The 15194-nt window shown below is 42.2% G+C and overlaps 1 protein-coding gene across 7 annotated transcripts in view; it reads left to right on the top strand.

The window, feature by feature from the left end:
• The window catches only part of ptprua (protein tyrosine phosphatase receptor type Ua), a 169414-nt gene that overhangs the window by 131080 nt on the left and 23140 nt on the right, over positions 1 to 15194 (top strand). For 2 of the 7 annotated variants that reach the window (XM_019267014.2, XM_019267016.2), the window contains exons 14-20: positions 850 to 988; positions 2635 to 2664; positions 3119 to 3279; positions 3630 to 3817; positions 8063 to 8135; positions 9544 to 9620; positions 11733 to 11750. In XM_019267014.2, coding sequence (XP_019122559.2) covers positions 850 to 988; positions 2635 to 2664; positions 3119 to 3279; positions 3630 to 3817; positions 8063 to 8135; positions 9544 to 9620; positions 11733 to 11750 — 686 coding nt within the window. The remainder of the gene's footprint in view (positions 1 to 849; positions 989 to 2634; positions 2665 to 3118; positions 3280 to 3629; positions 3818 to 8062; positions 8136 to 9543; positions 9621 to 11732; positions 11751 to 15194) is intronic. The other 5 variants (XM_019267017.2, XM_019267018.2, XM_019267015.2 and 2 more) reach the window with 4 other exon arrangements.

The raw sequence follows: 15194 nt of genomic DNA, 5'->3' as shown, positions 1-15194 counted from the left end.
GTGTGTGTGTGGCCTCATTTTACTTTTACTATAGAGTAACCACAGATTTCACACGTAAATAGAGGAGTCTAGAAAGCACTGTCTAGGTTTTCAGGTGATTTGTGTTTTTTTACAATATTAATAATACTTACAATATTCCTAATATACATCAGGTAAGCCCAGTAAGCAAGACAAGAGCAGGACATTAGCGAGTACGATACACAAATATGAAACTGTCAGCTTCAGCTATAAATGATTCACAATGTTAGTGCAAAAATAAGCTGTTGTACCATCATAATATTGTAATATTAATGCTATTTTGTTTATTTAGTCATGCATACATAGAAATGTGTGTTTTTTTCAGACTTTTCTTTCTCCGCCAGCTACGCATTATTACTGCAAAAGACACTCGGCTTTCAGTGCCGTAAACACCAGCGTGCACTCACCTGAATGTTTGTGAAATTCCATTTACAGGTATCCTAAAACCTCAGCAAATGAGACGAAACGAAACAATTTGCATAGCTAGATAGAAACCTCCGTAAGGGGTAAGCGAGGAAATGTGTTTCTTTCATCATTTGGATAAAGTCGCTGTGAAAAGTCACTTCACTGTGGTAAATAAGAAACTAAACTCTTCGCTTAAGTCGGTCAACATATTCAGATTTCCCACCTAGCAGACCTTCAGTACCAAGACCATCAGAGGATGCCAATCTTCTTGGCAATAGTTTTGTTTTGTTTATGGTAATCACGCTGAAATGAATGTGACGGTGATTTATTGACATCCAACCACTACATGTTGCATCTTGTTTTTGCAATTAGAGTCGAACAACCGTCTCCCATGCCTCTTTCTCACCTCTCTGTCCTGCTGTGCAGCTGCCTGTAAGGACTCTAAGCGGGCTCTGGAGGTATCCCAGCATGCCGAAGACATGGGTCTCATCCTTGGGGCCTGCGCCGGCGGACTGGTGGTCCTCATTCTGCTTCTCGGTGCCATTGTCATCATCGTCAAGAAGGGGTGAGCGGCTATGAAAATGTTTGTGTGTGTCTGCTGGCTGCTTGATGGGTTAGACCTTTTGAGAGTCAAACATTTACAGTCTTATTCTTATTGTTCCTGTGTAGCCTATCCAAAGGAGTAAATTTATCTCCATCCCAGTTGGCAGCTAGGGTCTATTGAGGAAAGCATTTGGCAATAAGAGTGAATTACAACCAGAGTTAGTGGAATGGTAGAGCATTAATCCTAAACTCTCCCACCGCTGCCGCAGCCAAGCTTTTTTGTTTCATCTCATCTTTTAATTTCAAGGTCTGCGTGTTGGCTGAGCACATTCAAATGCAGCCTGCTTCACACTGGAAACGCTGGCTGCTTTCCACCTGCAAATTACCTCTGTCGTCGATCGCACCTGCAGTGTATTCTTCCCCCTCCGCTCGCTGGGCAATGGTGGAACACTCATCTGAGTGTGAAATATTTCATCAAGGGGCATGTTATTCCATTGCCCACTCAATTACATGAGGCGAGCAGCTGTGAGGTGCCAGTGGATGGGCTAGTAATTGGTTAGGAAGGTTGTTTTTGCCTCTTTTTTTTTTTTTTTTTTTTTTTCGGAGAGGGGAAGTTCTCTGCCTGAGGAATTTTCTCACAGAGAATGGAGGGAGAATGAATGGGATGTCTGGAAGAAGGCAGTGGCTGATAAGATTGAGTGGTCCAATCTCACAGCCAACAATAGGAGCTAGACGGGCACATGGGGGCAACGGGAGCCGACATGTTTATATTTAGCCACGAGACATTGTTATTTTGTATGTGCAAAGATTGACAGTAAATATAAATCTGGTAAGGGTTGCTTTAATTAAGCAGGAGGGAAATCCTCCTATGTTTAATGCAAAAGATAAATAATGGCTGCTATCTAGTGTTTACAACTTATTCATTTTAGTTTTTAATTAGTCTCAACTTTCTAATATCTTAATTTCATGATAAAGGGTCGATGGACACTGTTAACATCAGTCCAGTCCATCATTTTGATATGCCATATTTCATGTGTATGTCAATGAACCAAACCAACAGTAAAAAAAATACAGAAGTCACCTCAAGGCTCTTTGCATCTCAGACATCGCCCCGTTATGTATTTGTTCTTGAGAAAGAACTAAAAAGTCCTGCATATCATCGACCCCTTCGCTCATTTTATTTATGATGTTTTAGTGCTCAGACCATCAGGTAGAAAGTTCAAATAATGACGTCTAACTACGAATGTCTGAGGATTTAAATGAGTGAATACGCAAATAAAGTGCAAGCGATCGTGTGTTGAATTTTGGGGCGTTTTCAAAGTCAGGGTTGATGATCCAACACCCCATGTATAAAATACTTTACTGCACTGTTGGGATTGAAAATTCTGGATTCTAATCCAGATACAGTATAATCTAAAACAAACCTTGAATGTAAGAATGAAATCTTTTCACTGGTCCAGACTTTTGGTGTGCAGCAGGCCCCTTTTTTTCTTCATTCTTGATGCTTTTGATCCTGCTCCATGATTGCTTGCGAGGACAACATCCCAACGCGCTGAGCATCCTTCATTTATCTTTCTTGATGCCATCTTGATAAACCATAGTCACCTCTCTTTTTGTTTTCTCCTCGCTCTCTGTCTCTCTCCTTTCCTCCTCCCTCATGCTAATCAGAAGGGACTTCTATTCTTACCCTTACTACCCGTAAGTTACTCCTTTCTCCATCTTCCGCCCTGACACCATCTTCCCCTTGCTTGCCCTTCGTAGCTCCAGGATTACTAGAGTGGAAATCAGCATTGCTATCTCCACCCCATCCTCCAGTGTAGAAACCACTGCCCTCCCCCTCCCTCCCTCCCTCCTTCCTTCCTCCTCCATCTCCTCTCGCCCCACCACCTCCACCACAACCCCCACCGCCACCCCCCGACACTCTCTTGCTATCACCAAATCGCACTCTACCCCTTGTCCAGTTTCAATCTCGTAGCTCTTATATTTTCCCCTCAGTCCAATTTCTCATCTCCTCACCCGCCCTCCTTTCCTTTCTTCCTTATCTCTTTGCCTGTCTTTCTCTCATTCTGCCCCTTCTCTGTCTATTATTACTCCCTGCCCCTCTTTCTCTCTCTCTCTCTCTGTCCTCCTGCCTCTCTCTGCATCTCCACAGTAGGAAGAAGGTGGCCATAAACAAGGCAGCCATGTCCTACAGGCAGGAGAAGAGTCGGAAACTGAGCTCTTTAGACTGCAGCATGACAGAGCAGAGCACTCTTCAGCAGGACGAGAGGATGGCCCACTCCTTCATGGATGCCCACGGCTGCAACGCTCGAAGTAAGACAGCAAAGAACATATGGGTACTCTTGAGAAAGTGTCTAGAGAGATGAAGCTGCCTCCTTCCTGACCTTCAGCCATGTTTACTTCTGAGCATGTATCCAATCTGTTCTGCCAGACCATAAGGTGCTCTCGACAGAGAAATCTCCTGCAAGTCTCTCGTCTGTTTGAATATTCTGCAGTGCCAGTCAGCCCCTCACGTCTCTGCAAGAAACGCCAACTTTTCTTTCCTTGAGCTGCCCCCTAGACTTTTCAGCCGAGTTTACATTAATAAAAAAAGAACGGAGTCCGTGTGGCGGGGTGCATAATGCCAGCAGTGTGCTTTGAACTGTGTGTGTCCGTATTCCCAGATGAGCAGCGTAGCTCCGTCAACGAGTCCAGCAGTTTACTGGGAGGCTCGCCCCACCGTCACTGTCGGCGGAAGAGCTCGCCTTATCACACGGGTCAGCTCCACCCTGCTGTGAGGGTGGCTGACCTCCTCCAGCACATCAACCAGATGAAGACAGCAGAGGGATATGGCTTCAAACAAGAATATGAGGTAAGAAAAGAAAGAGATTTTTATTTTTATTTCCAGGGGAAGGAAGTCATGCTCCAACATATAATGATATTGTGCTTCCAGCTTTGTGGTAACAGTTTTTTTTTTTGGAAGGCTCAACATGACAATGCCCCCATGCACAAAGCCCGGGTCAATAAAGAAATGGTTTACTCTGCACAGAGCCCTTCAGGCTGTATGTGTAAGTTCAACATATCTTGCTGTGAAAGTTGCATCACAGAACGCTATAAGATGGAAAAAAAATAATAAAAAAAATAAAAATGGAAACTGTCCTCCCAAGAATAATGACAACATCAGTCATTTCAGCTAGTGCCTCAAAATGACATGTTTACGTTCAAGCAGCCTCCAGCAGCCTTACGAATTATGACACTTGTCATATGACACTCACCGTAAACTGAAACCACAATGTTCGCCTAACCTTAACCAGGTCATTATTTAACGTACAAGAAAGACGGAGAGGCTAATGATACATACAATTCTAAATTTATACAGGGAGTGCATTTCTCTGTGACGGATTGCATCACCTTGTTTCAGACAGCGGTGTGAAATAAAGCTGACACTGACATGCACAGCGTACAGTGTTGTACATCAACCATTACTTGAATTAGACTATGCAACTTTTACGCTGCATTCGTTTAAAATAGAAATCGCTGCTGGCACCTTTTTTGGTAAATCTCAGAACCAGACGGCAACCTTTGTGGCTCTTTGGAAACCTGCCTACGTCACGCAAACACTGCTCACTCCTTATAGTGTTTAAAGTTTACACACTTTTGTTGTCATATATGACCATATTTGACCACATGTATTATTGCTTTTCAGTCTAACAGTCTTAATTTCTTTCACTGGGCAATGTTTTTATTGCGGTTGACTTAAGTTTAGTTGTAGCACTAAATAAGGATAAATTAACAACTGAGCAATGTGTAAGTGTAGCGTGAAAATAACTAGTCGCAGCCCAGCAGCCTGTGTTTGTATCACACTCAAACTTACAGTCAAACTTGCGTTCGCTTGGCGCAACAGACCGTTGCCAACTGCGAGCCAGAGCTCATCACCCAACATCAATTTTGGACCTTGCATATGCTCTCCTGTCTGGAGCAAATCCCCGGAGCCAGGTTCAACATCTGGTGGAAAGCCTGAAACCAGAAGAGTGGAGGCTGTTATAGCGCGTTAATTCCCATGAGTCTGGAATCAGATGTTTGGGTGTCCACATGTAGTCTTTTTTCCATGAATTTAACAAGCCAGGGCCTCCCATAACCTGAACTTTTAAGAATGTTGTGAGGCTTTTGCTACATGGTTCTTAAGATAAGGAGCTCAAACCTGTGAGGATTTATGTGCAGAATTATTTTTCCAACACCTGTACTGTACCACCATTTCTCCAGCTGAGGGAAGAAAAAAAAAAGAGTTATATTACAGATGACACTGCTTAAATTTTTCAGTCAGTCAGTGTACACAGCCAGCCTGTTTTACTGCAACTACTGTCTACTTTGAAAAGGCTTAAATGGAGTGTTTAATATTCATGAGCGAGCTGTAAAATGCTATTTTACTTCATCTGCATAAAAGAGATAATGCAGATATAGTGAACGTTCTGCTGCTGTGGGGATTAATTATGCTTTTTTTCCCCCCACAGTTACTCCGTTCTTTTTACTTTTAAATGAAGTCCAACCTGTGGCCATGAGACTTTTTTTTTTTTTTTTCCACCTGCTGGAAGCCAGATGCACTTTTTCGATTCATTCATTCCCATCCCTGAGGGGCCAACAAATTCCCCCCTCCCAAAATCAATATATGGGTCGCTTTTTCACTCTTCAGTCTGGCTCCCCATTGCCTGCAGAAATTAAAAAGATGAAGGGGATCAGCGTGCACACCACTGTCAGACTTCATAACCCTTATTTCCCTCAGGGTCGCGCTGCTGCCATTGATCAGACATGTTGCAAGGCACTGTGTCGGGGTGGTGGGAGGGCGGGCTGTGAATGAGTCAGGCTCTCTGTGTAGGTAGGGCAATGTTTGGAAGCCAACATCTGGAACCAGAGCTAGTGAATAAATACAGTGACAGAAAGTCACCCTCTGTGACTGATGCCGCCCTCCTATGGGGAAAGCCGTGTCATTTTATTTTCACCTGTAACTGTAGCTTCATGTCAGCACTGCGACACAGTGATATGAGGAGGATCCCAACCAAACCTGCGGATTTAACAATCTAAAAAATGAAATCTGACAGCTTATGCATGACATAAACATTTTGATCAGCATAAATTTGATGAATAAAGCCGCACTAATCAATATGTTTTCTGCATTAACAAAAAAAACGGTGTCACTAATAATGAAGGTCCACAGAAAATTGCCTGTCTATGCAATTCCTGTCAACTCTACTTTAGAAGCTCATTGTTGCTGCGCTATGTGCAGCAGGCAGCTGTTTTCAGCACAAAAAAAAGCCCTATGCATTACCTGCTCGGCACCAAACAGGAGTGGGTGGAGACCAAAACCATGAATCAATATTAGGCATGCATTCATCAAAAACATTTCAAATTAAATACTAGTGTGTCGTCTGTGTCTGCTGGATGTGTAAATAATGTTTGAAATTGAATTTACTGTATCAGAATAAACCCCTGTGGATCTATCATCTAGTTTTGAGAGGGATCCCAAATGTTTTGTTTTTTTTAATGTCACGCACCCGCTCTATTACTGCAGCTTTTAAAAAAACTGTGAGCAAGATACCCCAGCGGAACATTTCACAGGAAAATAGACTTTGGAGACTGCTCTCTAGTGAACAATGGTTTCTTAATGACCTCGAACAAATCTTTGGCTGTGACAAATTTCAGCACATGCTTGATACCACCGATGGACGAGTAAACAATCCAAAGAATAGCCCCTGTGGTTTGCATCAAGTCTGGAACTTTGAAAATGTATTTTCTCAGTCTGCTTCCTGATGGGGTCTGACCAAGCGGCAACCTCCGGTGCTGGGAAATGAAGCCAATGTGGAAAACTGCTAAAAACTGTAATTCCTCCAGCGGCTACTTAAGACGGGCCCCACAGGCTTACATCTTTTTAACTCACCCTTTCAAATCATATTGAGGCTTAAAGTTGCGCATAATTAACAGTGTCACCACTTGATTGGCAGGTAAGTGCCGTTACAGATGGCTTCTTCGAAGCACCCAGGCGTCATTCAGCCCGCCTTGAGTTCGCAGGTGATCCACGTCTTTGCAGATATTTAGATTAGCCGGGAGGCAGAAGAAGAAGTACATCCCACATGGCGGCGTCAAGCAGCGCATATTTTCAGCTTCAGTCACACCCAGAAAGTCCTGATGAAGCAGATTAGCAGCTGAACTCGACTAGAGAGTTTCTTAACTTAAATTTTTTCTGCAGAGAAATACTTTGGAACCAAATCTTTTTAAAGGCTTGAACATTTAGCCAGTGAGCTTAATATAGAAATAGATCAAATAAAGCTCCATGAAGGTGAAAAGAATATTGTTGTGGCTTCAAAAGTACAGAGTTGAATGAAGGCAGGTTTGTTAAACAGGATTAGGTCAGGTATTACCTGTACAGGATCCGGTAGCAGATGTAATCCCCTGATCAGCTTGCTTTGCGTGGTTCGATCAGGGTTTCAGGTGGTCCCAATTCGCCCACCCCACCCCCACTCGCTCAGGGGGGGTTTGGTTGGCTGCAGATGAGAGACTGCATGCCGCAGTATGAGGGCCTAGATGTGCCTACTGATACAGCCAGGAGATCAGGCTGTGGCTTAAAATTCAGCAGAATATGACACGACTCAAGCCAAGCACATCCGCACTCGTGTTTATTTATTTCCCCCCCTCATTCTAGTATCGATCTGTATTCGATGACTCATCTCTGTGCACCGTCACATTTGGTGGATGGGCGTCACAAACAGCTGTCACAAATTTAGCCGTTTAACACTGACGTATTACAGAGCGACGGCTTCTTCGAGCGGCGAGCTTCACACTGTGTCTGGAATGAGAATGACTTCAGCAGGCTGCCTCCTCCTTCTCAAGGCCGCAGCCATCTCTCAGCCTCAGTCTCTCCCCGCTATGTTGTGGCAGATGTCTGTTGATGACTTGGCAAGAAGATGCTGTAATGGTGAAGTTCTACTCAGATAACCTTAGGGTAACACACTTATATTAGGAAAGACGTTTCTATACTAGAGTTTCGAGATGCGCCAAAGACACGTCGCCTCCTTGTGTTTGTTCTTTTTAAACTTCACTGATGACCTCTAACTTTGCTTTGCAGAGTTTTTTCGATGGCTGGGACGTCACGAAAAAGAAGGACAAGACCAAAGGAAGGCACGACAGCTTGCTTAGCCGTAAGTGCTTCGGTGTTACAAGAAATGAATGCATTGTCATTACTCGGCTGTGTTCAGTAGGTTTTTATGTTTACTGTAGCACACCTTAACATTAACTGCTTTTAAGTACCATTAGCTTTTAACGACACTGCTGCCGTGTCTTATGAGTCTGCCAAAGCCTCCCAATAATTAGTTTTACTCCCAGTTGAATGGTTGTTGATTCTAAAAAAATAAAAGAACAACTCTTGTTATAATGTAATTAATGTTTGATTCATTGAAATTGATTGTTTGACAGTGGCTTAAATATATATATATTTTTTAATGCTGAGGTTGATTTCCAAAGAAGCCTTCCAGTGTGAAAATCTTACAACGTCAGCTTGGTGTTTAAGTGTGTCCAGGGTAAACAGAGCTTTTTGTGAGACGATGACATAATCCAGCCCAGTGAAGGTCAGCGGGCTGTGTGCCAGTGAAGTCAAAAAGGACTTTCTTCAGTCTCTAACTTTCTCTGATCGTTTCTTTTTAAAAGCCAGTACAGCTGAATACATAGCACAGCTGTTAACATTAACCTGTATTTATGTTGATTTTTTCCACGATTATAAAATAATGATTTCATCCCTGCGGCTCAGCGGTCTGACTCCTGGTTTATTAAATCACTATTTCATGCTTGTTCGGTTGTCTGACAAAAGGAACAGAAAAATATGTAAATGAGAACAACTATATGGGAAATTTAGTTGTATTGAAACACAGTATACATGATCACAGGAAGTGGAAGCAGGTTTAACAAGCAATTACTCAACAAACTCTATTGAAAGTCACTTTTAAGTTAAGTAACATATGCTACTTACATAATATATATATTTTTCTTAAATCTAATCAAGTATATTTGGTGTCTTAACCCTAAAATGCAACAGTAAAAGCATTGCATAACACACAAAATGCTTAGAATGATTATATGTTGTTCAGGAATATCAATCATTCAATCTTTAGGTGGGATAGCAGCTGTCTATGAGACAGATGTCATCACATGTTTTGCGTTATGACCCTTAAAGGATGCTTTCATTATTATTTTCATAGCTTTGGCATTTGTCATTTCTATTGGTTAACATTGCGCTGACCATAGTATTTGCTGAGATCTGGGAACACAGTGGCATCTCTACAAAGAAACTTCCAAAAAAGAGAGCAGTGGTATCAGATCAGTACTCTGTATCAGCAGATGTGTCAGATCTGAGTTCAGGGGTCAGAATTTAGATTAAACAAAGTTGGATCAGTCGCTGAAAGTCGATTCCAGTCAAGGACCTTTGTTGGATGTCATATCCTTCTCTCTCTGCACATCCTAAATATTATTTCATTTGAATTTGTTGAGATCTTGTTGAGAACAGGTCTTGTAATGTCTTAGTAGTGAACCCTAAACCTTTTTTCTGCATTTCAGATGATCGCCATCGAGTCAAGCTCCACTCTCTGCTCGCAGACCCCAGCTCCGATTATGTCAATGCCAACTACATAGACGTAAGTCACACTCAGTCTTTTGTCGTCTTGCTCTCCTCCCACTCCTTCATCTCTGTCTCTGCTGATCCCACATGTCCGCCTTAACGGCTCATGCTAGTCTTTTTTCACTGTTGCGTTTGACCCGTCGCTTGATCAGGGCACTGCATCTCCACAATGTTGTCTGAGGTTGTTTGAGCTCTCTGTCACTTAGACTGAGCTGTCATTTAGTAACTACACCCACGGCGCAGAATTATATCTATGCGTTCTAGTATATGCAGGCTTTGAGGCAAGATTTTATTGCAGTGACTCAAGAGATCTTACAAGAGCCCATGAGCTCAGAGCATTGGACCTTGTGATTCATCTAAATGCTTTTGTAAGGCGACATTGCGGCGAAGTTGGACCCAATACAAAACGGCTGATCCCTTCATCTACTTTTAGATATTTTAATCTCACCTACAGTTCAGCTCGAATGAGTATCTCAGGGAGCCTCTCCAGTCCCAGCAGCAAGTACGTGCTCCTGCCAGATCCTATCTTGGCAGCTTGGCATTGGATGGACCAACACTACCTGAAGGACAATCTCTTTTTCCTTCAATGCAGGCCAGGATCTAAGTTCTGCTCTTCACTCGTAATGAAAGGGCGACTGTGAAGAGCTCTCAACTGCCTGTCCTCTGTTTTTTTGGTCCTACCTGCCGAAGGCCTCATTGCAGGGTCTAACATGAGTTGTTATGGTCTCTGAATGCCATATTATGTCCTCTGTTCTTATTATTGTGTTGCTGAACAAAAGGAAATGTAAAGTGGACAGCACGAGCCAGATCAGTAGTGGATGCCTGACTCAGCATAGGTGGGTGGCGCTGTTTTTAAAGTGGAACGTCAAAGCTCACAGTGGCCACTTCATCCACTTTAGTGCTCTGCGAGGGCTGCATTAGGACGAACGCTCCAAGGACCTTTGTGTCATTAACTGTGCTGTCTACAGCACCGCCCGCATGTCATGCCAAGACCCCTGGCTCACGACACTGCAGCGAAATGATTCCAAATGATTCATGGAAGACGACAAGGTTGGATTAAATTGAACACTGCCTTTTTTTTTTTTTTAAAGGTTAAACTGAAAAGTTCGACCGCCCTCTCCTCTCATTCACATGTGGGTTTTTTTACATAATTATTCTTAGGCATAGCCAGCAAGACACGACATCTTTGTGAGTCCCTTTTGTTGCTGACAGGCTGACAGATGTAACACAAAAGTGACACCCTCCACACTCTTGAAGGATTTTGCTTTCACTGTTATTTACACCCACTGTTGAGGAGTTTTTCTTGCTCTGGTGGATGGATGCCTGGCTCAATTGTGTTGGAAGCAGCAGTAAATGGTTTGAAATGACATGAAATGGGATTGCGCATGGGAAGTAATGTTTGCGGCATGGCTTGATAGACAAATCTCGAAAAGCTTAATCTCCCTGATTGACGGACAAATTCTGCTTTGGCTTGTATTGTTGTCTGTCTTTATCGGCCATCTGGGGAAGGCAGGATAACACAGTTTATTTGCCCGTGTCACCCCAATGTACCGTTGAAAATTACGGTTAAGAACTTCGGTTTCATACAACTTTGTTCATACGGCTTTCAACTACTTAATTTAGTAGTTTGGCCGTCTTTTCCATCTGTGATAAAGACATTTTGCTATGTCTGAGATCTCTGACTGCTGCAGTGTCGCTGAAAAAGCTTCACCAACTTTGACCCGGTGCATACACACAATTTTCTGTGCATGGAAAGTATATGGTCCGTAGTTTTTTGGTGTGCTCACTTTTGGTTAAACTTCCAAATAAAGTGGTTTAGTGGCTTGTTTACAACTGAGTCTGATCCTCAGACTACTTTGTCTTGACTTTTTAGTAATATAACATGCTCCCAGATCTCGGCAATGAAGTTGCTGAGCATAAACATAGGAATTTTAGCCCTTTGAACATTATTCTCTCCACAGGTCCTCAAGGCAAGCTGCTATCTAACCATTTCATTCCCCTCTTTTCCTGCTCTTTAATCACAATAACTAGCTCTTGTTTCCTCCCCTACTTTCTTTCTTTCTTTCTCTCTCTCTCTTTCTCTCTGTTTTCCGCCCGCCCCCGTTTTCAACCTTTCGGCATCTCTTAGATTCGGATAAACAGGGAAGTAAGTATCTTGCTCCTCTTCTCTTTCTCATCTCCTACCTCTTCACGCTGCCCTCTTTTGCTGTCCCTGCCAGCGCTCCATGGCTTCACTCCAACGGCAGATCCTCCTTCCTTTTTCGCCCTGAGCTGCCGAGCCTGTCCGCCTTTAGCCATCACCCCCTCAAGTTCATTTTTTTTTTCCTCTTTCATCCATAGTCAGGAGTTCTTGCTTAAACATCAGCCTGTCCTACAAATATGATGATAGAGGAGAGTCCGCCAGGTCCGATCAAAGCCAGAGTTTACTCACATGACACAGCAACACCCAATGACAGTGAGCTTAGAAACAGATAATAGAAGGGTTGAACTTGATATCAAATGTTCAAACTTACGGCATGCTTGCTTAGCTGTAAGTTACCCACAAAAAAAGTTTAAAAGATTTAATAAATATATTGTTCAAAAAAAAAGTTTAAAAGCTTTTTAAACGGCCAATTAACAAGTTAGAAAGATTAACTGCTAATTAGCAAATTAGTTCAGTCATTAGCGAGATTATCTCCTGTCTAATAAATGACTGCAAACCTTTGCTGTTTTTGTAACAGTTCAAACTCCTCCGCGGAGGATGGTTGTGTAAAACACACAGCTACAGCTCTTTCTTCCTCAAAGGTCAGCAGTGTAAAACGTTGGCAGTTCTCCAAAGTTAAACCATAAATGAAAGCGCTGCATGAGTTTATTTTTTAAGTAAAAAAACATGTTCTAACTGGCCACAAAGTCACTCACTTGGCACTTTTATGATTAAAATAAAAACAAATGGGCCTAATACATTTCCTAGGGAAAAACCATCCCTAATCCCTAGTCTATCCAGGACTATCCTCAACAGGAAAAGGGTTTTCCAGCAAGTATAAAATATTATTTATTATTCTTTTATTGATCAAAGGATAACCCCTTGAGATGTATCATCTCATTTTCGAGGGGGTCCTTGTTGCCAACAGAGATATACAATGTTTACAGACGATACAAAGACGCAGACACCCATTCACTACAATGCTCCAATAGGCCCCTCCCCCATACATATACATGGACAAAATAAGAATGACACAAAACACAACTGCAGCAATATAAAAGCAAAACTAGGGCTGTTTTTATACATATGCACACATGCACACAGAGCACTTATGCATGCCCACCTATAAATAAAATCAAAAACAAGAACAGGATGTTTGGAAGTGAGTAAGTAGAGAGGACTTAAAGTGATGAAAGGAGGTTATAGACCTAATCGTGCAAGGGAGATTATTCCAGTCTGCTGGGGCTTTAGATTTAAATGCATGTCGACCAATTTCTTTGTTAATTCGTGGAGTAAGAAAGAAAAGTTGATCAGTATGCCTTAAATTGTATTGTGAGCTGAGTGGAATCAGATATTGTTCCAAATAGAAAGGAAAATTGAAGTAGTTGCACTTAAAAATGAGTTGTAACCAGTGAACATGCCTCCTGGACTTGGGGGCCAGCCAGTTGAAAGACTGGTACATCTGGCATCTGATGTGTATTATAGGGACACCTCAGTACAAATCTACACAGAGAATTATATAAGACAGAGAGAGGTCGAAGATTTGTTTCTGAGGTGTTCTGATAGATGACATCACCATATCACCATATATTAGAATAAATGTACACATTTCAACAGGTGTAAACATGTTCAAAGTGTATATATGATTAAATGTTTTCATCTAAAATAGCAAAACACTAAATGTAAGTGGACAAGAGAAGTGTACAGTAATTGTTGCCTTGTGAGATCACATGAGTATCAATCTAGCCGTCCTTTAAGTTATATACTTGGGGCTAAACCACAGAAAGATGTCGCCAGAGCAGTCGGTGTCACTCAGGTAGAATTACTCCTTCGCAGTGTTTCAGACCAATTAGCATCCTATAAAGAACTTTTGGCAGCTACGGCTGTTGTACAGGTGGAAGCAACCGTTCATCCAGCAATAACAATGGCAGCTCCTAAAGCGGTTGAGAGTAGATGCCTCTCGTGACTGGCTTCGGCCAGTTCTACGTCAGATGGTTCATTAATCTGTGATAGACAGATGGTTCATCCGATCATCTGCCAAGTATTTATCCCTGCCCTTTTCCAAACAGTTTCCAAGGACGACTTCTCAGATGGTCTCTTGGTCAAACCGAACTACACTATAATTAAATTCTTGCAAGATTTTGGCAACAAAGAATGCAGCTCTAACAAGAATTATTTCCATACTTTGAATCAGTTCAATAATGGGTACTTAAGGAGGTAAAAAACAAAAACAAAAAAACATTAATTATTATCTGTGTGTTTTGAAACTGTAATACTAATATTTGCTTTTGTTTAAGTAGCTTGTTATACACCCACAAGTGTTGATATTTCTTCTGTTATTCTCTTATTTCACTTTTAATGCAGCTCATTTTCAAATGCAGGTTATGAATCATTTGAATTTGTTGATTCCGCGGTATGACAAGAACAAAACCTTGATGTCATTTTCAAAAGATGAAGCCTCCAGAACTCTCCTTTAATGTCCTCAGAGAGGATGATTTCTATTAACGTTCAGAGTTTCAGCAGGATTCCTACAAGTGATTCTGATTCATTCGCCTGCATACACCCACCAAGGCCAGATTTTCACTAACTTGTCACAGATTGGAATTAAGGTGAGCCGACTTTGTCGATCAAAACAAATCAAAACAAACGGATTGTTTTTCTCTCTTTTTGGATAGAATCGACAAACTTCCCACATCTCAAACGACTCTGCATGTTTTCTTTTATTTTCCAGTCCATTGTGAATTCACATCGCTTGATTTTTTTTTTTTTTCTGCTTGGAAAATGTGGTTGCCAAGGTGACAGACAGGAAACTGGTTGGCCCAGGGAAACCGAAGCTCATGGGAATGAGGGTCCTTGCGCTCATTCATAGCAATGGCCATCCATCTCAACTTCCCTCTGTGGCATGACAGTTATGGAATGTAATTTGCGTGCCTGCTGAATAGTGTGTATATGTATACCAGTGTGTGTGTGTGTGTGCATGGGGATATTTGTTCAAATGTTTACAGTATGCAGCAGTTGGAATCATTTTTACCAATGAGTGATGAGGTCTTGGGAACTGTCATGCTTGGTTGCTTTGCATTCAGCACACAGTGTTAGCCTGGTGGAGGGCCAGGACACTCCTAATAGCCTTCCAGACTGTGCACACTGTATGATAACTGCACTAATGCCAAGCTGAGCAGAAAGGAGGCAGCCAGATCAGTCAGTGTCACTCAGGTAGAATTACTGCTAGAGCTGGAGATCCTTCACTTGTCAATCTACCTTTGATCAGCAGCCTTGGCTGCATGCAAAGCACCCCACGCAGGGCCGCCTTTGAAATGCAGCTCCCTCGCTCTGCTTGTAATGACCTGGCGCAGAGACAGACAGGCGAAAACTTGAATTAATGCCATTTCCCGATGCATTACATATTCA

This window comes from Larimichthys crocea, chromosome XIII, assembly GCF_000972845.2.
Source record: "Larimichthys crocea isolate SSNF chromosome XIII, L_crocea_2.0, whole genome shotgun sequence".
In the NCBI taxonomy this organism is placed as follows: domain Eukaryota; kingdom Metazoa; phylum Chordata; class Actinopteri; family Sciaenidae; genus Larimichthys; species Larimichthys crocea.
The sequence above is the reverse complement of the archived record's forward strand: the minus strand, read 5'-3'. Positions and strand labels throughout refer to the sequence as shown.